Source organism: Pteropus medius, unplaced genomic scaffold, assembly GCF_902729225.1.
Source record: "Pteropus medius unplaced genomic scaffold, Ma_sr-lr_union100, whole genome shotgun sequence".
Taxonomy (NCBI): domain Eukaryota; kingdom Metazoa; phylum Chordata; class Mammalia; order Chiroptera; family Pteropodidae; genus Pteropus; species Pteropus medius.
The window spans coordinates 4474796-4497275 of NW_024356335.1; the positions used below are offsets into that span (position 1 = coordinate 4474796).

Sequence of the window (22480 nt, forward strand, 5' to 3'; positions counted from 1 at the left end):
TCCCTCTTGCCTATCCCTTGCCTTCCCTTCTGGGGCCACACTACTTGAATCACTGCATCTAATTTGCCTCAGTGGCAGGCCTTGAGTCCAGTGCCCTCTCCTTGACTTTGGGATGAAGGCCAAGAGCACAAGGGGCCATGTCCAGGTTAGGCTGAGTTCCCCAGGATACTCCCCAAGGGAAGATCTACCCTTGGCGATTCCTCCTTTCCAGACTCTTAAGGGAGGTCCCCAGACAGCCGGAGTGCCCAAGCTTCGTGCTTGGGAAGCTGCTCCCAGGAACTTGGATACTTAAAGATGGAGCTGTATGAATTCAGCAGATGTCACTCCAGAGGATCAGAATGTTAGTCTACTTATGTTTTGTTTTTGTTTTTTAAATCAGTTTTGTTCCTTGAATCAATGCTGTTGATGACAAGTCTTTAATAAATCATGTGTTCTTTGCAATGGGCATTGATTGGTATGTCATGGGCTGAAACCACTGAGACCTTAAGAGCAGGAAAAAAGTGAGCAGGGGTGGTGTTAGGAGGCTTTTAGAGTCATTGAAGAGAAAGGCCAGCAGATTCTTGTTGGAAGAGGCTGTTTAACTATTCATTAAATCATACAATTTGCAGCTGGGGGGAGGAGGGAGCATGGACTGGAGAAAAATCTATTACATCATAATTTCACAGCAAGTTTTTTTTTTTTTAGATTGAAAAAACTGAAAAATCAAAAGCCCATAAATAAAACAAAGCCTACCACCACCACCAATCTGGAGAAAATCACTGATAGTGTTAGTCTTTGCAGATGTAATTTTTGTTATATATTTTTCTTCTCGATATATAGTTTTTTGTATTGTCAATTCCCTCATGTTAGATGGTAAGTTGCTATATGACTTCCAAATTTTTATAGGCCACATACTATTCTATCTAATATGCTAAAGGGGTCGGAAACCAGTTTCTATTTCTGAATGTAAGTAATACTGTGGGGAAGTTTCTGTTTGGAATCTACATCCCAGAGTTATTTCTCCAGCTCGGGCCTCTTAAGTGGGTTGAAAGGTATGAACCTTTCTAAGGCTTTTCATACATATTGCCAAGTTGTTTTCTGGGATTGTACCAGTTTCTGTTCCAACCAGCAGTCGGAGAGGACCTGCCACCTGCATCCTCGTTCTCACTCTGGGTGTTAAGAAAATCTTGGTCGATCTTGTAGAACTTTTAGCTTATCTTATGGTGTACTGGTTAGGATAGACTCCAGTGGACGCCTCCGGTGTCATATCCTTATTCTGCCAACTAGGAGCTCCTTCTCTGCTCTTTTGAGGGTTAAATGAAGTAGTGACCGAAGCTCTTCAAACTAATATTTGTTATTCCATTGGCGCTTGCACAGGCGCTCAAAGGAGGTGGGTCCCTCGGTGGAAACCCATGAGGAGGCGGGGCGAAGCCGGATAAACCAAAGCAGCGATGCCACGCCCCTCAAGCCACATCTTAAAGGGCAAAGGAAGGGCGCCACGATGTCCAATCCGCAATGGCCCTGAGTAGAACTTCTTGGGTCCCATTTGGGACTTATTTGGAGTCCCAAGCCCTTTGGTGCCTTGATGAGTAGAAGGGAGGGGCATTGCTCCCGCCCACGCCCCCACCCAGCCCCATCCGCGATGGGCCCCGCAGGCCAGAGCGGCCCCTTTAAGAGCCTCGCGGGCGGGACGCAAGAGGTCGCGGCGTTCCCCCGGCGCCGCCGGCCGTCCTCCATCCTCGCAGCGGCGACACTCCTTGGCCATGCGGGCGCTCCGGGTCGGTCTGACCCTGGCGCTGGGCACGGGCCTGGGCGCAGCTGCTGAAGGCTGGCGGCGGCAGCGGGCGGACGCGCGCCCGGCGCCGGGGCTGCTGGGCCGGCTGCCCGTGTTGCCTGTGGCGGCGGCAGCCGAACTGCCCGTCGTGCCTGCTGTACCCGGGGCTCCGGTAGGCGGTGGCCCCGGCGAGCTGGCCAAGTACGGGCTACCTGGGCTGGCGCAGCTCAAGAGCCGCGAGTCGTACGTGCTGTGCTACGACCCACGCACCCGCGGCGCGCTCTGGGTGGTGGAGCAGCTGCGGCCTGAGCGGCTCCGCGGCGACGGCGACCGCAGCTCGTGCGACTTCCGCGAGGACGACTCGGTGCATGCGTACCACCGCGCCACTAATGCCGACTACCGCGGCAGCGGCTTCGATCGCGGCCACTTGGCCGCCGCAGCCAACCACCGCTGGAGTCAGAAGGCCATGGACGATACCTTCTACTTGAGCAACGTCGCGCCCCAGGTAGCGCCTGCGCCCGGTCCCGACTGCACAAGGCGAGGTCAGCCCCTCACTTCCTTGCCTCGGTTTGCCCCTCCGCAGAATGGGGAAGATGCTGAGTGCGCCTGCTGGGTCAGGGGCTTGGTGAGGGGCTTGCTAATCACCGCTTGTCCTAAGCCGGAGGGACAGAGCACTGGGCTCCCAGCACCCGTTCTGCAGTCTGACCTTAACTGAGGGCCCTTTAGCTTCGTGTCTTCATCTGTAAAATGGGGATATTACTGTTATTCACCTATCTTTTGCTGTAGCACTGAGGAACTGAAGACCCAGTGCATGTAAAGGTACTGAGCACACTTCCTGGCCCATGGCAAGCATTCAACAATTAGCTTTAATGAGAGAACTGAGGCTCAGAGAGGCAAAGTGACTGGCCCAGTGCCACACATCAGGAGACCCAGGCAGTTTGTCTGGGGCAACGGTCCTCAACCTTTTTGGCACCAGGGACCAGTGCTCCTATGAGAATCTAATGCCTGATGACCTGAGGTGGAGCTGAGGCGATGATGCTGGCGCTGGCAAGTGGCTGCAAATACAGATGAAGCTTTGCCCGCCCTCCACTCACCTACTGTGCAGCCCAGTTCCTAACAGGCCACGAACCAGTACCAGTTCCTTGGCCTGGGGGTTGGGGACCTCTCGTCTCTAGAGGATGCTTCAGCCATTGTCCTACCCTGCCTGCCTTCCAGGAGTAAAAGGAGAGATACTTGCTGGCAGTTGGCTGTTAGTAGCAGTCACTGTGCACCTTGAGCAAGCCCCCTCCCTCTAGCTCTGTTCCCACCAAAAGTGACACCCACTGGATGAAGACTGATGTGGGGCCCTGGGTGAACCAGGTGGGGTCTGAGCCTCTGACCTGACTTCTGCTCTCCTAGCGGTAGTCCCCTACCCATGGGACTAGACACTGTACAGAGGACTGGAAAGCTCAAGTGATGGAGTCGGGAGCAGATTCATGACAGCCTCAGCTGGGCTATGTATGTGGTTCAGAGGGGGAAAAGGACAGGAGAGATGCTTGAGAGAGCTGGCCTTCCTGAGAGCCCCTGGGGACCAGGGCAGGGGCAGGCCTGTTCCCCCCTCTGAAGGGGAAGATGTGTGGCTTTCCTTAGTGTGGCTCTTTGGAACTGAGAAACGGCTATGAGACCTGGGATGCTAATCCTTCCATTCTATATGGGTCCGGGCTCCATCCTCTCGTCCAGGTGGCCTAAAGGAGTGATTTTCATTCCTTGAACCAGTTTTCTCTGCATGCTTGTCACCCCCCATTCCATGCTAGAATTTCCAGGCTTGGTGCCAGTCACAGTCTGAGTCCCCTCTCTCCTACCAGGTGCCCCACCTCAACCAGAATGCTTGGAACAACCTGGAGAAGTACAGCCGGAGCTTGACCCGCACCTACCAAAACGTCTACGTCTGCACAGGGCCACTCTTCCTGCCCAGGTGAGGCTAGAACTGGGGGTTCTGGGCAAGCCAGGGCCTCCCACTCACCCCATGCAGGCTTGTCCCAGGCATTGGGTTGACACTGCCAGGTCATCTAGTCTCTTGGCAAGTCTGTCCATTCCTTGCCTCAGGCCCCTGAATTCTACTTTCATAACCAGAGACCTTTGGGGTGCTCGCCTAGACCATGTCTTCTCTGCGCATGGGCACCAGGCCTTGCATCTGCTTTTGCTTTCTCCTAGATCACCTCTCACCACACCCACCCACCCGTGTCCTGCCCAGAAACCCTTCTACCAGGCTATTGCCTTCGGTCTCCTCTGCTTGGAGCAACCCTTCCCCACCCTTCTCCCAGAGCCTGGGTTTGAACTCTATCTTCCTGACCCTGAACCTTCACTCTTGTCCCTCTGTAGCCCTGCCTCCCACGTAGAAGGGACGGAGCTTCCTCTGGGCATGCTCAGTGATTTTTTTGGCACGCTTAAGGTTGGGATGAGTAAAGCTATAGGTTGTGGTGAAGCAGCTGGCTCTGTAATCTACAGGCTGGGATGGGATCCAGACCCTATTACCTAGGGTCTGGGTGCCATGGGCAAATGGCCTCAACGTCCTCTCCCATGAAATGGGAGTAATAGCTGGTAGCCACCTTGCGGTTGTTTAGGGGACAGCATGGGCTCACACAGGCACTGATAAACTAAGGAGCCAGGGCCTCCTGCAGCTTGCTGAAGTGGAGCAGACTCTGCTGAGGGTTAGCCCGGCAGTCAGTCACCCGTCAGTGTTCCGGGCACCTGCTATGCACCGGGTCCTGTGCTGGGGCTTGGAATCCAGTTGTCACAGCTTGGCCCATCTGGTACTCCCCTTCCACAGGGAGAGACAGGCAGACATCCAGTGTCTGCATGGATAAATGTGAATGTTTAGAAGGGCAGATTCCGTCAGCAGCATTTATTGCCACCATCCACTCTGCCTGAACCAGGGGTGGGCATGAGACAACAGGGTACGAGTGAATCTCTACCCTGCAGGGAGCTCCCAGACTGCTGGGGGAGCCAAGGAGGGCACAGGAGCCCCACACTGAGGGGTAGTCTAGTCCTGCAGGCCGGCACAAGTTGGAGGTCAGGTTAGGGAATGCTTCCTGGAGGCGGTGGCCTGGGGTCCCACCAGACTCCCTGGGAGCCCTGAAAGGCCACGGGTACCTGGGTTTGCCTGCAGGACGGAGGCTGACGGGAAGTCCTACGTGAAGTACCAGGTAATCGGCAAGAATCACGTGGCAGTGCCCACCCACTTCTTCAAGGTGCTGATCCTGGAGGCAGCAGGTGGACAAATCGAACTCCGCTCCTATGTGATGCCCAACGCGCCCGTGGACGAGGCAATCCCGCTGGAGCGTTTCCTGGTGCCCATCGAGAGCATCGAGCGGGCCTCAGGGCTGCTCTTCGTGCCAAATATACTGGCGCGGGCTGGCAGCTTCAAGGCCATCTCCGCAGGCAGCAAGTGAGGGCGGCTGCCTGGCCAGACTGTGAGGGTGCAGGGGTTGGGTCGCATTAAAGGTGGTTATTTTTAGAAACAAGTCTTGGCTGTATTTTTCCCAGGTGACCCTCAGGAACCTCTGGCTTCACTGCCTCTTCACTGTCTTGTGCCTGACAGAACCTTCAGCTGGGCTGGGCACCTGCCTGGGTGAGGCCAGGCTGCAGGGCAGCCAGGGAGATGAGGATGGCTTCCTGGAAGAGAAGTGCAGCAATGGGCTGGGGCCTGCTGCCCTCAACAGGGCCCTGAGGTGAAGGACAGGCCCAGCGTCACTCTGCTGATCTGCCACTGGCCGGATGCATGCCCTGCGAAGGGCTTCACCTCCTTGTTCCTCAGTCTCTCCCTATGTAAAATGGGAATGACTGGGGGATGATGGGAGCATACCTGTCTCCTAGGGTCAGGGGAGGTGACAGGAAGTTCTCAGCCCTTGGTATAGGTATTGCAAGGGTGGGAGCTGGGGTTATTGTTGGGAGGGTACAGCTGGCTGTCGTACAGCACCTGGCCCCAAAAGGGCCGTTAGGGACAGGTAGACTGGAGCAGTCCACCTGTTTAGTCACCGCCTTTGAGACTGAAGGAAGCAGGGCCACAGGTTCCGTGGATGCCCAGGACGAAGGCTCTGAGCCAGCCGCATCCTGGCACCCACGGGGAGGGCTGCCCTGCCCGCCATGGTCACACACGAGCGTACAGTGAAGGAAGCGAAAGCCCAGAGTAGGGGTGGGCGGGGTCTCCTGGGTCATCCAGCCGGGGAGCAGCTGGACAGGCACCGGCACCCAGAAGTCTTGGCTCCCAGCTCACTCATATCCTGCCCCGGCTGTAAGTCTCAGGTGGTGAGGTCAAGGGGGTGAGGAGACCATCCCCAGAGAAGGCTGGCTCAGGGCAGCCTTGGGCAAGGGAGGTGACAGGGAGAGAGCTGTAGTCCCCCGTGGAGAGACCCTGAGGCCCTGGCTGGTGGGTGAACCTCTGGAAGGACATGGGGCTGGAGGTGGGGGAAGCAGGCAGGCTCACCTCTGTGCGGATGGTGCGGCTGCCCTGGCTGGGGCAGGTATTGACATACAGATCGAAAAGGACACTGGGTTCAGCCACTTCTAGGTTGGGGTCAGCATCCACTCCAGCTTCCAGCCCCTGGAGGCCCCCGAACACCACGAGAGCATGCCTGGCACCCACAGGGAGCGGGGTGGGGAGGGTGGAGGCGCGGTCACTGACTGCTCATCAAGACCACACTGAAAGCAGCCCACATGCGGTAGGAGTTGTCTGTACGGCTTTGCCCCCACCAGACTGGTCCCTTGCTCCACTCCACTCCCCATCCCCCGGCCCCTGCCCTAGGCTGTACCCACCTGAAGCTGGGAAGCTGGGCAGAGGCTACATCCGAGCCTCGCTCTGACGTCCCAATGGTCAGGTCATACCCATCCTGGAAGGGGGCCTCAGCAAACACAGCACCTGAGGGCGGGGCCAGCTCAGTAGGTGTCCTTTCCACAAGCCACAGTGGCTTGGCTCTGCGAGTGTATATTGGGTGGGGTGTGGTGTGTAGAAGGGGACTCCAGTAAGGGAGCCACACCTGGGCCCTCCACTGTCCTTGAGAAGTCAGAGACTGACCAGGGAGAGACAAAGCCTGTGCTGGACTGGGACAACAAAGCAGAGGGTGGGGACGAAGGAGCTCTGAGAACACATACTGTACCTTTGACTTATTTAGCCCTTTTGCCCCCATTCCCACCCCTGTGGCGAGCATTATTCACCAATCATGATATTCTTTTTCTCAGAAGTCATTAACAGCGTTCCAGGCAGCAAACTCAGGGAGACCAAGACCCACAGAAGGAAAGGCAGCTGCCCAGGGACACATAGCAAGTTGGTAGGACAAAAAACTCTGGTCTGACTTTTGGGTCAAGCAAGGCTCTCTGTTTTCATAAAAGGAAGCTGCGTCCTTACTGAGGCAGGAGGCCAGCCGGACCATGTAGCCCCAGTAGAGACCAGCTTTGGTGCGTGGGTCCTGTGACGACACGACTTTCCCACGGTAGGTCTTGCTTTCTGGAGGGGAAGCAGAGAGGCTGTGAAGACAGGGCGAGGGGACAGGGAGGTGGAAGGAGGAGGCTCTGGGCCCTCAGGCTGGCCAGGTGGGGGAAACTTTCAGATACCTGGGAGCTGCTTCTGGTTCAGTTGCACAGTCACCCGAAGTCCAGGTTCCAAGTTCTTGTCAATCTTCACCTCCTAGGGAGAAGCCAGAAATGGGTGCTGTTCCCTCACAGACCAGCAGGGGTCATCACTCTCCCAGACACGGGGGATCAACAGGGTTGGCAAGAGACCTAAGGGGTCCGGGTCAACTTTTAGCCCCTTATCTGGGCCAGACCTACTTACAAGACACCATTCTTGCCAAACAACTACTATAAGACACGGGTCAAAAGTGAAAGCTGCAGGCCTGGAACTGAGTAGGAAGTAAATATTTCATGAGTAGATGAAATCCCAGTTTCCTACATTTTGGTGGCTATACCTCTTACTAGCTATAGGAGTTTGAGTGGGTCACTTAACCTCTCTGACCCTGTTTCCTCATCTAACAGAAAACTTTCCATAAACAACAGCTATTGTTATACAGGCCCTGGCATGAAATAAATGCTTAACACATGGGAATGTGAATAACCATAGATGTTTGTGTCTTGTGCCAATTTCGAATTCAGAAATAGGGCATTTTCTTTCCCTTTCGAGGGTGTCTCGTGCTTTTCATCTGTGTCTGGATCATCCTGATCTGCTTTTAGTCAGTGACTTCTGGTCCGTTCTTTTCAGGGAAGGGAAACCCACACATTTACATGTCTCTGCCTCTGACTCTAGGAGACTTGAGAGTAAACAGTTGGCAAATGAACATGCCAATCCCCAACGTGGCTCTGCATCGCGGGAACAGCCCCAGAATGATTTGAACTTGTTTTTGCAAGGTTTTGTTTTGTTTTTAGCATGAGGACCATCTTCTGTTGATTTGCTTTTAAAAAAAAAAAAACAAGAACAAAAAAACCCCAGTAAATTTGCTTCTGGGTTTATCTACTGAGCTCCGTTTTAGGTACTTACTTCTCTGGCCCAAATCAGCATCAGTGGGGGACTGGCAGGCAGAGATGCCTGGGTCCCAGGCTCCCTACTCACATACCCAACCTGCCCTCCACAGCTAAGGTGTGTCTGGAAGTATATCTTGACTCACCCTTTAATTCCTACCTTCTTCATGCCACAGTTGACAAAGGAACCATGGCCTGGCCGGGTGGGCCGGTCCACCACGATGCCCTCTCGGAACTCGGATTCCTCATCCTGACGCATGTGGTGAGGGCTGTCCAAGGGGTTCAGGAGCCCTGTGGGTGAGGAGGGGCCACGAGGAGTCTGGGAGGTGCAAAAGCACATGGGGATGTGGCAGAGAACCCTGGTCCCATATCCAGCTCTGCCACAGATTTGCTGTTTGCCACCAGGCACAGGCCTTGCCATGCTTGGGACTGTTTTCCTAACTGTACCGTGGTTTCTTAGGGTCTGGGGACGATCTATGGGAAATAGAGGTCCAGCCCCTCCCAGCCTTACCTGCAAACTGTAGATCCTGGTGCTTGGGGAAGAACGCCTTTCTCAGATACCTAGTTAAGAACACAATTCTCAGAAATTCCCAGGGAAAACACCTGCTTGGCCTGCCCCTCAGCCTCCCCTCCTTCATGCTCAGGGAAGTCTGTCCTTCACCGCTTACTGTGGACACTCCAGGTACTGCAGGATCCGGGCCAGCTGCACACACGCCTGCCCCTTCTTGCCAATTCCCTTGAATTCCCCTTCCACAGTCCTGGAGAGAGAAAGATAGGGCTCAAGAGCCTACTGTGTTCCCTTCGAGAGCTGGTGCACCCAGACTGACCTCTGCAGTGCCCTGCTTTGCAACTCTACCCATCGGGGTTACAATGGGGGCATTCCAGGCAGGGTTCTCAGCCCCGGCAAGCCGGAGCCAATCCTGGCAGCCCCTCCCATCTCCCTGAGCCCCGGTACCCCGCCTATGGGATGGCCCCTCACTTGGCATCTTGGCCTTCTTCATCAAACACCACAATCTCATCCACACAGAAGATGGTGCAGGCTCTGGCGATCTGGCCAGCCAGATAGGTGCGAAGCTCGGGCGACTGAGCGTTGTCGAGAATGGAGCCTGGCAGGGCCACGCTCAGCGTGTAAGGCCGCCCTGGGGAGGGGAGGGGTGTTCACGGTCAGTCTGAGAGGCCAGGCCCATGCGCTCCTCCTCCTTCCTCAGGGCCCAGAGTTAGAGAATTTTTCTACTGGGAGGAATTTTGAGATTAGCAAAATAGATCAAACTCCCCTCTCTGGGCCTCAATCTCCCCAGGAAGAAAATGGACTCAGTGGTCTCCTCGCAGAAGCGAGGAAGGCAGATCACCAGGTAAGGCTGGGAGTGGTTGGAGGCATTGGCCTCGGTCCATATCCTGGCTCTGCCCCTTACTGCCTCAGTTCTGATTGTTAAATGGGGATAATGATGAGAGCTATTATCTATAATTAGTGCCTTTTATGGGTGCGCATTTACCCAATAAGCCTAGGAAGCAGGTACTACCAAGATCCCTATTAAGAGGTGGGGAACTTGTGCACCAAAGAGGTCAAATACATGGCCCAACGTCATACAAAAGGCAGGAGAGCTGAGATATAGTTCAGGCTGTCTGGCTCCAGAGGGACCACTGTACTTCCTCCCAGAGTTGTCCAAAGGGAGCCATGTGAGACAACACCCATAAGGGCTCCCCCAGTATCTGAGACAACTGACATGTTCAGTTGCTGTTCCCACTGTCACCATCATCACTGGTAACCACTGGGTGTACAGTGTATGATAGGGCCCCCTGACTTTGCAGAACTTCGGTTCTGGCTGAGAAGAGATACAATTTGTTAGAGTGGATCCGGATGTACTGATGTGAAAGGACATTCAGGACACAACGTGGGGCAAGGAAAACCAGGCCCGGAGGCACATGGATCAAGTGCTTCCACTTTCTTAAGATTGTATCTCTACATCTCTCTACATGTGTTTAAGTGGGTATAACAACATCTGGAGAAACTTTCACTGCAATGCTTGCTGGGATTTTTCCTTTCTTCTATATGCTCACCCTGGTCCTCCCTCTGTGCAGCTGCCTCCTCCTCCTCCTGGCGCTTTGTCTGTTCTTCTTGCATCCGCTGCCGCTCCAGCTTTTTCATCAGCTTGAGATCCTTCCACTTCTTCTTCTCCTCTTTCTCTGGATAAGAGGACATCTCAATTGATGGAGGGGAGAGGGACTTGGTGCCCTCTCAGCAGGGTCAGGGTTCCCACTCTGTAGGGACAGCCTGGGTGCTTGAGTGCTGCTGGGTGAACAGCCAGAGGAGCCTCCAGGGCTTCTAACCCCTTCTTCCCATCTTGGGTGCTATGGGACCCAGAGGGGACAAACCTGGTGGCTTTCCCCAAGGTTCAGTTGTGCACTGCTGGAGTGACCTGGGGAAGGGTGAACACGCACACTGCTTCCCACACCCTGCCCCTTACTTACTCTGTTGCTTCCATTTTCGCCACTCAACCCTTTGGCCATGTTCACCCTGGAGGATTGGGAAGAGGTATAGGAGTGAGGCTGAATGGTCACACCTAGCGGGGGCGGGGGGCGTCCCACTTGCTACTGGGAACTCCCATACACTGCTGCCTCAGAGAGAGCGTCAGGATGATAGGGACCTGCTGCGCCCCTGTGCCTGAGACCAGGCCTGGCATATAGTAAGCACTCGATAAATTATTTACGAGTTTCTACCGGAGAGAAGAGGAAAATGAAGCTCAGGGGAACAGGACCTGCCCACTGCCACCCTGGGAATCAGAAGAGATATGCCACGAAAGGGCTCAGGATTGCGCATAGGATCCCACCTCCTGAATCCGGCCCTGGCCAAAGTAGCCGTAAGGGGTTCCCGCAATGGGTTACCTGCCACTGTCCCGGCTGTGGCTCAGACCCCGGCCCCCACCTCCAGTTCTCGTCCGGGCAGGGGCGCACGCGGCCACGATTATGCGACACCTCGGGGCTTCCGCCTTCGGATCAGCGAGAAGCAGGGAGCGGGAGGCGCAGCCCGTCCCCGCCACAGGGCTCCACGCGGCTCGTTTTCACGCCCACACCCCTCTGTCCAGTCTCGGGGTCCCACTTTCTTCCACCTGCCTGTCACCTACCGGGCCGCAGGGTCGCTTCCTCGCTTGCTCCGCCATGTTCGCCGCACGCCGTCGACCACGCTCAGCCAATGAGACTCACCTCTTCCGGCCACACCTCCCCCGATTCGTCCAATCGGAGGCAAAAGCTCGCGGGGGCGTGGCCTAGGCTCCCAGAGACCACATGGGCATCCGTGGTCTGGGCTGGGCTCCGCGGCTTGCGAGCGCTATCGCGGGGTTTGGTAGTGCTGATTGCCTGCCCGCCTGGGTGTCCAAATGGGCCGCATATCGGGTCTTTCCTGGGCCTCTGGACCGAAGAGCCGCCCTCCATCTCCGGACAAGCGCGACAAACCTCAATTTAGTTTTATACATGGGGACCTTGAGGCCCAGAGCTTGAGTGTGATTCAGAACTGGAAAATGACCTTAGGATAATTTAATTCTTTTATAGATTTGTTCTTTGCTCTCCCTTTTAATTAACAGACTTTATTTTCTTGAGCAGATTTAGGCTTACTGAAAATTGAGCAGATAGTATAGGGAGTTCCCATCAACCTTTCTCCCTCACTCAGTTACCACTACTATTAACATCTTGCCTTGGTGTGTATATTTCTTATAGTTGATGAGCCAGTATTGATGCATTATTATTAACTACAGTTCATAGTTTACATTACGGTTCACTCTGTGTTTTGCATTGTATAGGTTTTGACAAATGCTTTATGTCATGTATCTACCATTACAGTATTAAAGAAATAATTTCACAGCCCTAAAAATCTCTGTGTTCCATATACCCACTTCCAAGACCCTGGAAACCACTGATCTTTTTCACTGTCTCCATAGTTTCTGCCTTTTCCAGAATGTCGTATAGTTAGAATCAGTATGTAGCCTTTTCAGACTCTCTTCTTTCATTAAACAATATACATTTAAAGTTCCTCCATATCTTCACGTGGCTTAATAGCTCATTTCTTTTTATTGCTAAATACTATTCCATTGTATGAATATACCAGTTTGTTTCTCCATTCAACTTTTGAAGGACATTTGGTTGCTTCCAGTTTGGGGCAATTATGAATAAAGCTGCTATAAACATTTATGTGCAAGTTTTTGTGTGACGTGAATTTTCAACTCATATGGGTAAATTGCTAGGAGCCTGACTGCTGGACCCTACAGTAAGACTATGTTTAACTTTGTAAGAAACTTTCAAACTGTCTTCCAAAATGGCTGTACCATTTTGCATTCCTGCCAGCAATGAATGAGCTAAGTTTTCTTTTTAAATAAATTAATAAATTTATTAAAAATAATAAATTTTATTAAAATTTTATAAAAATTTATTAAAAATAATAAATTTGAGTCAATATTTATTCAATCAAAAAATATTTATTGAGCAGGGTCTATTTTGAGGCAGGAATTCCCTGTGCCAGGGACACAATGATAAGCAGAAGAAGACGCTGATCTGGAGCTTATAACCTAGCAGAGGGGAGATTAATTTCTAAGTCAATTTATACATTAACATTACAGGAGGTGTGTTATTTCACCATCAGCCCCCTCCACCATGTGAATGAGAAGACAAAGTCATGTATACATCTAAGGGAAGATCTACCATCTCAGGCTGGCTGAGGTTACTCAGTCTAAGATCTGGAACCTCTGTAGAGTCACAGATTTGAGTTATGGGCAGAGTCCAGTTTATTCATGAGACATGGAACCTCAGTCAGGGTGGTTCTACCCAAGAAGTCTATGGATTTACCTCATGGAGGACTTTTTTTATTTTTTAACCATCAAGTGATGTATAATACAGCAAAGGGGCTCCAAGCCCGAGTCTCTGAGCTGGTATTTTGTTTTACAGTTTTGACTTTGGAACAGTGGTACTAGCACCAAGTCAAGGTTTGGAAGGGGAGGGAGGGAGGTGCCCTATGTCACAGCACCAAGTACGTTGCAACGGCAATTCTCTAACATCAAGTGGGTGTCCTACACTTCAGGCAATAACTACATGGAGTTGGCACAGACCCCATAGGTTAAGGGCTCAGTCACACAAGACTGCCCCTCACTTCAAATGCCAGCAGCAAGTGGGGTCCCCAGGCTTCCCCCTGGCTGACTATTCGGGCATTTCCACAATCCCCTTCAGGTTTAATAATTTGCTGAAATGATTCACAGCACTCAGGAAAGTGCTATCCTGATAGTTTTATCATAAAGGATTTAACTCAGGAATGGCCAAATGGAAGAGATACATAGAATAAGGTCTTGGGGTGGGGGTGGGGGTGCAGGGCTTCTGTGCTATCTCTGGATGTGCCACTCTCCCAAATATCAATGTGTTCACCAGCCCAGTTACAGATGCATGATTGATTGTAACTAAACTCAATGCCCAGTCCCTTCCCCCTCCCTGGGGACCTGGGTTTGGGGCTGAAAGTTCTGACTTCTAATCACATGGTCGAAGGGGCTCGTTATGAATAATTAAAGACACTCCTACCGCCCTGGAAATTCCAAGGGTTTAAGGAAGTCTGTGCCAGGAAACAGTGACAAAGACCAAATATATTTTATTATACCATATGTTCCTATTAGGTCCCCAATTAAGTATATGATATAAACAAAACCCATGGGCTTGCTATGCAAATACAAGTCCCCAGCACCACCCTCCAAATGAATTTAGGAGCTGCCATTGCTTTCCAGTGGGACACGCCCCCCATCAGATCCCACTCTGTCTTTGCCAGCTTGATGGCCTTGGGCAATGACCTCACCTCCAAAGTGGTTCCCTCATTTGTAAAATGGAGAGTAACTCCGTCTCAGGTAGTTGTTTAATATGATGATGGGCACCCGAATGCCTGGCACACAGGGGTGCACAATAACCATGAGCTACTTCCTTCCCCTTCTAATTGTGTAACCCTTGGCTTTCCTAGCCTGCACTCTGACCCTTGTGGGATGAGACTGTATCTTCCCTGTCAGACACTCAGAGGCCCCCATCTCCTGTGGCACACACACACACACACACACACACACACACACACACACACACACACATCAGCACCAGTAACACATACCATCTGAACTCTGGCTTCTAGGCCTGGTTTTACCATTAACTTACTATGTGACTTTGGACAAGTCCCAAGTCCCTGATCTTCTCTGGGCCTTGGTTTTACTTCACAGAATAATATGTACAAAGAGGGCCTAGCATCTGAGGTTCACGGAGATGCCTTCTATTCTGACCAAGTTTCCATCAGCGATCAGCACCAGAGTGAGAAGCAGAGTGAAGCTGATAAGTGTTCAAATGACTTAAAATTTATTGTGGGCAAAAAGTACTGACTTGAGGACTCAAACCATAGGGCAACTTTCCTAGGTCAAGTTTAGAGAAGGAAAGGGAGGGATGCCTGAGCCTTGGCTGGGGTCAGGACTGGGACTCAAGGCCAGTACACTGTCAGACTCTGCCTGCTGAGTCCCAGCCAAGTCTGGGGAGCCCAGAGGAGCCCAGGTCAGGCCTCCTTCATCTCCAAAAAAGTTCTGGACAAAGAGAGAACTGTGCAGGGATCATCCAGGTGAGGCAAGGCCGAGGGGACGACATCAGGCCTCGAGTTCATCCTTCCACTCCTGCAGCTTCTTGTCCATGGCCTGGAGTGTGGATTCATCCTGCACCAACACAGATTGGTCCTACCCTTCTCCCCACACCCACCAGCTGGCCTTCTTGGGGAGGTCTTCCCTCCCCAGCCCTGCCTCTTACCTTTAGAAAACAAAAGCGGATATAGTGGTCAAAGTGCTTCTGATGTGGCATGCTATAGAAGAAGGAGACCGGGGTGGCCACCAAGCCCTGGAGGAGAGGAAGCCCACGTCTCAATAGGGTCCCAGGCCTAGACTTCGGGGGATAGAGGGTCCACGATGGGGTGGGGGAAGGAGAGTCAGCTTTAATGTGGCACCTCCCTGTGCTATGTCAAGGTCAGAGGAAAAGAAGCCCAAAACATCATCCCTCCTGTGTATGGAGGGGAGACGTCCCTCCTGTGTATGGAGGGGAGACGGAAGCTGACAGAGGGGTCACACAGAGTCAGGGAAGACATAAGCCTTAGAATCACAGCCCGGTTGGATGAAACCCAGAGTTAATGGGCCAATTCCTCATTGTGTGGATGGCAAGACCGAGGTCCTAAGAGGGCAGGAATTCCTGCCAGCCCACATGGCATCAATTAAAATCAGGCTCCCCATTCCTTGAAATGGATGCAGCCCTGTACGTGCTCATCGCAGAGGCTGGGCTGGATTCTGGCCCAGCATCCCCTTGGCTGGGCACTGCTGAGCAGTACCCAACCCATAAAACCATTCTCAGGGGCCCTAGCAGAGGCCCAGCCCACCTTATTCCTGATCATCCACTTGATGAAGCGTCTGTCATAGGGCTCGTCCACAGCCCCAGGCAAGTCAGGCATCTTGCTCTCTGTGGGACAGAGGCCATGCTGAACCCTGGGTAGCCTCCAGCTCCCCTAAGCCCTGTCCACCCTGGCCAGTCCCACGCACTGAAGTGTGAGATGTCTGTGATGAGGAAGTAGCTGCCCTGGGGGACTATGGGCCTCAGGCCCATGGACTGTAGGCTTTGGATCATGTGGTCACGGTTGCGCTGTACAGCCTGTTGTAACTGCACAAAGTAGCTGCTGGGCTGGCTGAAATGCAGCTGCTCCCGCTGAAAGCACCAGGCTACTGCGGCCTGAGGAGGGTGGAGGGGCAAGCAGGTCAGGCATGACCTGACCCTGGAGCCAGCCTGGGCTCCTTTGATGGCCTTCCCCCTCCCCCGCGGCACAGTCCCCTGCCCCTCCTCACCTGGGTCTGCGTGGGACAGTGAAAGATGGAGTTCTCTTGCACGGTGTGCAGGTACCTCATGAGCCTGTCCGGGCCTAGGACCCAGCCCACCTACACCAGGACACAGGCAGGCTTGAGGCCCTTCAGAGCCTGACCGAGGGCTTCCTTAACTCCCAGGCCGCCTTTCCTGCCAAGGTCATGGTCAGGGAAGGTTATCCCCAACCTCATCAACTCACCTTCCAGCCAGTGACGCTAAAGGTCTTGCCAGCACTGCCAATGGTCAGGGTGCGTTCCCACATGCCAGGGAGGCTGGCTGCCCAAGGCCAAAGAGAGCAGCTGTTGAGATGGGGGTAGGGAGCCGGGGAGGGGTGGTGGCTGGACCCTAGCAGGCACTCAGGCTCTCAACACTCTGAACCCCGCTAAGTGCTAATCTATTTACAAGACTTATTTCAGCTCATCCTCATGACAACCCTGGAGGCAGGTGCCATTGTGCTCTCCTGTCCTCCGTGAGATGAAGTCGCTGTCCCAGGTCACACAACCTGTATGGCTTCAGACCCTTTGGTCCTAATCACTGGGCCTACGCTGATTCCAAGATTGGGCTCAAAATCCTGGCACAAATGTCCCAGGGAACAGGGCACCCTGGTTCCCTGGGCTCACCAATGCTGACGTGTTGGTGCCTATCGTAGACCAGCCACTGGTAGACCTCATCAGCGATGCACACCACGTCATGCTGCTGGCACAGGCTGGCCAGCAGCTCCAGTTCTGCCTTGGAGAACACCTGCAGGGACCGTCCCCAAACAGAGAGGCTGGTTCAGCGAGAGAGAAGGACACAGCTAAACCCAGGGCCAAGGGCTTTTCTGCTCCATCCTATTGAATCCCCGCAATAGTGACCATGTGAGGTTGGTCATGAGATAATGGAAAATATATACATTGGTCTCTGTCCCCGGTTCCCGGTGCGAAGCTCCTGAAACCCTTGTAAATTCCTAAGGGATAAGAGCACTAGAGGCATCTTTTGTTCTCATGAGGTGACTCTGGATGGGCTCCTGGATAGCTCCTAGAGGGGGCTGGTCACCAGAAAGACCTGGCCATGATCAGAAGCTTGGAATTTTCAACCTCACCCCCTTCCTTTCCTACAGAGGGGAGAGGAGCTGAAAAGGGAGTTAATGATTGATCATACCTATGTGAGGGCATCTCCATAAAAGTAAACACATCTACCCGGAGGGTGATTCGCCCCAACTCCCTGGGGACAGAAGCTCCTGCACTTGGGATTCTGCCAGACCTCACACTGTTCTCTCTTCATCTGGCTGTTCATCTGAATCCTTTATCATGTTCTTTAAGAAACAAGTCAACTTAAATAAGTGTTTCTCTGAGTTCTGTTTGTCACTCTAGCAAATGAACCGAACCTGAGGAAGGGGTTGTGGAGGCTCAGATTTATAGCCGACTAGTGACAATCTGAACTTGTGACTGGCATCTGAAGTGGGGGTGGGGGTAGTCTTGTGGGACTGAGCCCTTAACCTGTGGGATCCGATGCTATCTCCAGGAGGACAGTGTCAGAACTGAATTAAATTGAGTGACATTGTAGGACACCCAGCTGGTGTCACAGAACTGCTTGGTGTGGGGAAAACCCACACGTATCTGGTGTCAGAAGTGGTGTGTGTGTGGTAGTCACGTGAGGGCATAAGATACACACAGAAGGAGGACTGGGTTTTCCTTCACATTGGTTTTGTCATGTTCGCATGACACTCCAGGAGGTGAAGTCACTGTCCCGTGGAGAAGTCAGTAATGGAGGTGCCCAGCCGGATCCACCACCAGTTCTTCCCTGAGGATTGCTGCGCCTGTCCCTGGGACCTCTGGGAGCCTCGGTCCTCAGAGCTCATAACAGGTAGCCCTCCCACTTCACAGATGAAGAAACTGAGGCCCGAAGGCAGCAAATCAGTAACAGAGGGGGTACTTGAACCCAGTCTGGAGGGGTCCCCGGAAAGAGGTCTATCAGGTACCTTTCCCAGGGGGTTGCTGGGTGTGTTGAGGATTAGGGCTTTGGTTCGAGATGTGAACTTGCTCGCCAGCTCCTTGGGGTCCAGCTGCCAGTTGCTGCTGGAATCTAGTTCCCCATCCTGGGTAGGGGTCTGTAAGAGGAGGTGGGAGGCAGTGTCAGTACTTACTACCTGACATTCAATGCTAGTGACTTTGCCCTCCACTCCCCAGGGATCTGTTCCCACCCTCTCCACTCTGGGGCTCTGAACACCCTCCCGCCACCACCGCCTCCTGGAGAAACTGGGCTCCTCCACTTCTTTCCCTCTTTCCCGCCTCCAACGCAGCACATTCCTTGGACCCGTCTGCCTACTGACACCCCAACCAGGATCCTTACCGGCTTCAGGGACACAAACACAGGACGACCCCCCGCCATCAACGTCATGGGCTCATAACAGTCAAAAAAGGGCTCAATGATGATGACCTGGTACAAGGGTCAGATTAGCTGGGGTCAGGACTGCCCTGAACCCTTAGCCCGACCTGGCCCAAGCCCCACCCATTCACCTCGTCTCCTTCATCCACCAGGGCCTGGAAGGCTGTGAACAGGGCTCCGTAGGCACCCACAGTCACCAGCACGTTCTTGAGCGGGTCTATCTCCTGTCCCAGCAGCTTCCCAAAGAAACTTGCCAGGATCTTTGTCAGTGGTGGGTGACCCTGCCAGGACAGTGGGGGTCAGCCAGCTGGCTCAGCCTGGGCCCGCTCTCCTGCTCAGCTACACTCAGGCAATTCTAGCAACTTCTAGCAGTAGGCCTGGGGCTAAGTCAGCTCCTGCACAGTCAGTTCTTTCGTCTCCCCACGATGCTTGCTGCCAGGCCTGTTCTGTGCCCAGGACTGGGACGTGAGGGAGGGGACCCAGACATAGTGTGTGCCTCCAGGAAGCACAGTCCAACACTGGGCTGGGAGACTCACAAATGCCTTGGTGTACTGGTAGAGCATGAAGTCTCCGCTGATGGCGTGCTGAAAGGCTTCCACGACGAAGTCTGGGGGCGGGTAGTCGGGGAAGCCTTGTCCCAAGTTCACGACATCATTCTCACTGGCCAGTTCAATAAACTCCACCCTGGGCAACAAACAGAGTTGTCACTGGCTCACCTCTCTACCCTGACCTGGACTTCTGCCTGCTTCTGGCACAGGGTGAGCAAATGCACTGGGCTTGTTCTAGAAAAACTGGACAACTAGCATCTGCCCTGGTCCAAAGATCTGTGTCAGGGTCATGACTGGCCCCATGCTTTGCAATTATGTGGGCCGGGCGCTGTGTCAATCACATCTCAGCTGGGGGTTTCTAACTTTCCGACTTTTTAACCACAACTCATAGTAAAAAATCATCTTTACATAACAAACCCTGTGAGCACAAACACAGAATTAACATCATCCTTCCAGTTGATCGGCTATAGCAGTTCCATTCCCGGCCTAGCCTGCCCTGCTAGATTCTTTAGAAATACTCATCGACACCCCGTTTCACAGGCAGAATGGAGAAGCTGAGATTCAGAGGGAGTGATGCAGTCAGGGCATGGCACAGCCACATCTGTCTGAAGCAAAGTTTATGCTCTGGACTATGATCCTGGACAGACCAGCGCCCTGCCAGCTCTGCCATCTGCCATCTGCCATCTCTGGCCCCCTTTCTTCTGGGACTGTCTGGTGGCCACCTCTTCAGGGAAACTGGGAGAGAGGCTACCAGGCTGGGTGAGGAGGCTGGGAAGTGGTTCCAGGTCGGTTGGGGGCAGTCAGGCTAGGCCGAATGGAGTTTGGTCATTTTCTCCCCAGAGCTCCAAATGCCCTCGAAGGCACAGAAGTTGCTGAGTCTCAGAGAGGCCAGTGACCTGGCCAGAGTCACACAACAGCTAAGAGCGGAACTGAAGTGCAAAATCAGGTGGGGATGTGCCATGGGGATTGGGACAGAGAGCCAGGCTCAACGTCTTATAGGCACTGGCTGCCCTCTCGGTCCGGCACCACTCTGGGGTTGGCAGGAACCCGGGGCACGCTTTTGCTCTGACTCTTGTGGCCCTCACCCCTCCTGATACTCCCCTCCTGTCCCATGCCTTCTTCCTAGGCCCACTCCTGTTCTGCCCTGCTTCTGCATGAGACTTAACATCTCCTGGCCTCAGCCTCCTCTTCTGTACAAATGGGGTGTTGGGTTCAAGAGTCTGCCAGGTCTGTGAATCAGGAAACAGTCTCGATGCCTCTCCCGGCCTGCCTCCTCGTTATTTCCTGCCACCAGGCTGCCCAGTCTGTTTCACAGGGAGGATGGAGTGGCAGACTGAGGATCAGGACCCTGGAGGCCCAACCTAGAGCGCAGCCAAACTCTCTGGGGCATTTGGGCCTGGCTCCCCGCCCCAAACCTCATGGATCATCGATGGAAAAGACATACATGAGGGGAGTTTGAAAGAAAAGTTGTCCTGTGTTTTGTAAAAACAGCCAACTTTTTTTTTTTAGTTTAGAGGTGTCTCTATGCCCCTGGCCGAAGGTTGCGGGTGGATTGAGAAAATCATTAAATCTTTCTCACATATCCTCCCACTGCACTTATACGATCACTAGTAACAAACATACTCCTATATTTGGAATAGTTGATGAAGAAATTAACTTTGACAAATGTGCAGAGAAGAGCTGCCTGTCTCTTACTCTCTTAGATTAGCTTACTCTGTACTAAGCGTGAAATAAAACAGTCCCTGGAAAGCCCTTAGCCTGTGCCAGGTAATGGCTCTCACTGTCACCCAGTACCACCTTGTCTTCCCAAGGCCCTTTAAGGGAAATAGAATTATCTTCATTTTGCAGCTGGGGAGCCGAGGCTCAGGGCAGGTGTGTTGCCGGCCCCAGTGCCAGCACTGGCCGAGCAGGGTTGAAGCTGACTGAGATTGGAATCCAAACCTGGGGCTTTTGAGTCTCGCCTCTCATGGACTATGGCTGTAGATCTGATTGTCCCGGGTGCCACTGAATTTCTGCAAACCCAGGGACTACCAGCCCTGTCCTGCACCCCATGCCCGAGGGGACACCGCACACCTCCCTGGCCCTGCCCAGCTCACCATGGGTTTTGGTTGATCCCGTCCAGCCTTCGAGCCTGCACCCGTTTGGCCATGGTGAGCTGGAGACAGAGCAAGTGGAAGGTCGGAGTGGCGCAGGTGCCACAGCTGGCTGCCCTGGACGGGAGGCAGCTATTTTCTGGAACACAGCCCCACCCCATCACAGCTCCACTCCCAGGGAGGTGGAGGAGATTGGAGGCTGGAGCCCACACCCTCACCTATCCCCGCCAGACTCTGCCTTGGCTAGGTGACACTGGCCAGGTGATTTAGCTCCTCCTGGCCTCAGTCTCCCCATTGGTATAATAAGAGCACAGGCTTCATGGACTCTTCGTGGGTCTGTGAGTCTCAGATGGCTGACAGGTAGCAGAGCCAGGTCTCTAATGTTCTCTGCAGCCACCTGCCATGGCTGAGAGTGAATCTTTACTATTTCTCACGGTCTTGCTCTGTCCTCACAGCACCCCTATCAGAGATGCCATGACAATCTCTCTCTAGACATGAAGACACGAGGCACAGAGATCTGCCTCGGTCAGAGATAATTCAGGGACCTGCCCAAGGTCAGAGGAGGAGCTGGACAGGTACCTGGACAGGATCCTGGTCAGACTGGCAGCAACAGCAGGGCCGCTGGAATCAGGTCCCTGCCCTGAAGGTTCTGCAGACTGTATGTATAAAGGCTAGGTTTTTATATAGCCTGGGAGTTCTGCCAACGCAAACAGTTTGAACAGAGCCCAGTGTGGGGCCTGGCACCTAGTGGATACTTTGCTGACCTTGGGAGCCCTGTCCCTTCACTGAATCTCTGACATTTATTGCCAGGCCCGGCACTCGGTACATGTCAAAATAGTTTAAAATGAGGGTGATCTCTGCCAAGGAAAATCATGTTATCAGCAAAATGTTCGTTAGCGGTGATTATCTTTGGTTGGTCAGTTAACGGATAGATTTTTCTTTTCTTCCTTATAATTTTCTTTTCCAAGTTTCCTAAAATAAATGGTTTATTTTTATGGTTAAAAAATGTAGGAGAAAAATCACATTTTAAAAGAAGACTATTTATCAATGTGATATACTGATATCAATAAACCGGGCTACAAAACAGTATGTAAAGTATAATTACATTTTATAAAAAATATACCCTAATATATATTGGTATATACATACATTTTTTCTATGACCATATATGAATAGAAAAAAAATGGAAGGAAATAAACCAAAATGTTAACAAAGGTTCTCTCTGAATGGTGGGATTATAAGAAATTTAATTTCACATGTGTGCCTTTCTGTTTCCAAGTTGTTTGTACCGGGATCAAATCATATTCAATTGATTCTGATAATGTGTATTTTTTTTTTTTTTT

The 22480-nt window shown here is 52.8% G+C and overlaps 3 protein-coding genes across 7 annotated transcripts in view; 1 reads left to right on the forward strand and 2 right to left on the reverse strand.

Moving 5' to 3' along the window:
* The first annotated feature begins 1482 nt into the window (after nucleotides 1–1482).
* On the forward strand, nucleotides 1483–5253 carry ENDOG (endonuclease G). Its single transcript, XM_039861717.1, has 3 exons — nucleotides 1483–2258; nucleotides 3598–3707; nucleotides 4902–5253. The coding sequence occupies exons 1-3, from the start codon at nucleotides 1743–1745 to the stop codon at nucleotides 5182–5184; spliced, it is 909 nt and encodes a 302-aa protein (XP_039717651.1). The 5' UTR covers nucleotides 1483–1742; the 3' UTR covers nucleotides 5185–5253.
* Nucleotides 4623–11471, reverse strand: SPOUT1 (SPOUT domain containing methyltransferase 1). Its single transcript, XM_039861716.1, has 12 exons — nucleotides 11365–11471; nucleotides 10712–10757; nucleotides 10301–10426; nucleotides 9222–9381; nucleotides 8911–9000; nucleotides 8754–8803; nucleotides 8403–8533; nucleotides 7343–7415; nucleotides 7137–7235; nucleotides 6548–6650; nucleotides 6219–6366; nucleotides 4623–5407 (listed from the first exon to the last, which is right to left on the reverse strand). Exons 1-12 carry the CDS (start codon nucleotides 11398–11400, stop codon nucleotides 5339–5341), a joined length of 1131 nt encoding a protein of 376 aa, XP_039717650.1. The 5' UTR covers nucleotides 11401–11471; the 3' UTR covers nucleotides 4623–5338.
* A 3105-nt stretch (nucleotides 11472–14576) lies between these two features.
* KYAT1 (kynurenine aminotransferase 1) overlaps nucleotides 14577–22480 on the reverse strand; it is an 18054-nt gene continuing 10150 nt past the window's right edge. The window contains exons 2-14 of one of the 5 annotated variants that reach the window (XR_005652506.1): nucleotides 21141–21199; nucleotides 19033–19180; nucleotides 18628–18777; nucleotides 18461–18547; nucleotides 18090–18218; nucleotides 16750–16870; nucleotides 16329–16405; nucleotides 16114–16203; nucleotides 15814–16000; nucleotides 15654–15733; nucleotides 15038–15124; nucleotides 14774–14946; nucleotides 14580–14718 (exon numbers count right to left, since the gene is read on the reverse strand). Coding sequence is in view for 4 of the 5 variants with exons in the window: in XM_039861516.1 (XP_039717450.1) it covers nucleotides 14881–14946; nucleotides 15038–15124; nucleotides 15654–15733; nucleotides 15814–16000; nucleotides 16114–16203; nucleotides 16329–16405; nucleotides 16750–16870; nucleotides 18090–18218; nucleotides 18461–18547; nucleotides 18628–18777; nucleotides 19033–19180; nucleotides 21141–21193 (1275 nt within the window). In the remaining variant the exon portion in view is untranslated. Of the gene's footprint in view, nucleotides 14947–15037; nucleotides 15125–15653; nucleotides 15734–15813; nucleotides 16001–16113; nucleotides 16204–16328; nucleotides 16406–16749; nucleotides 16871–18089; nucleotides 18219–18460; nucleotides 18548–18627; nucleotides 18778–19032; nucleotides 19181–21140; nucleotides 21200–22480 lie in introns of all 5 variants that reach the window. The other 4 variants (XM_039861516.1, XM_039861515.1, XM_039861518.1 and 1 more) reach the window with 4 other exon arrangements.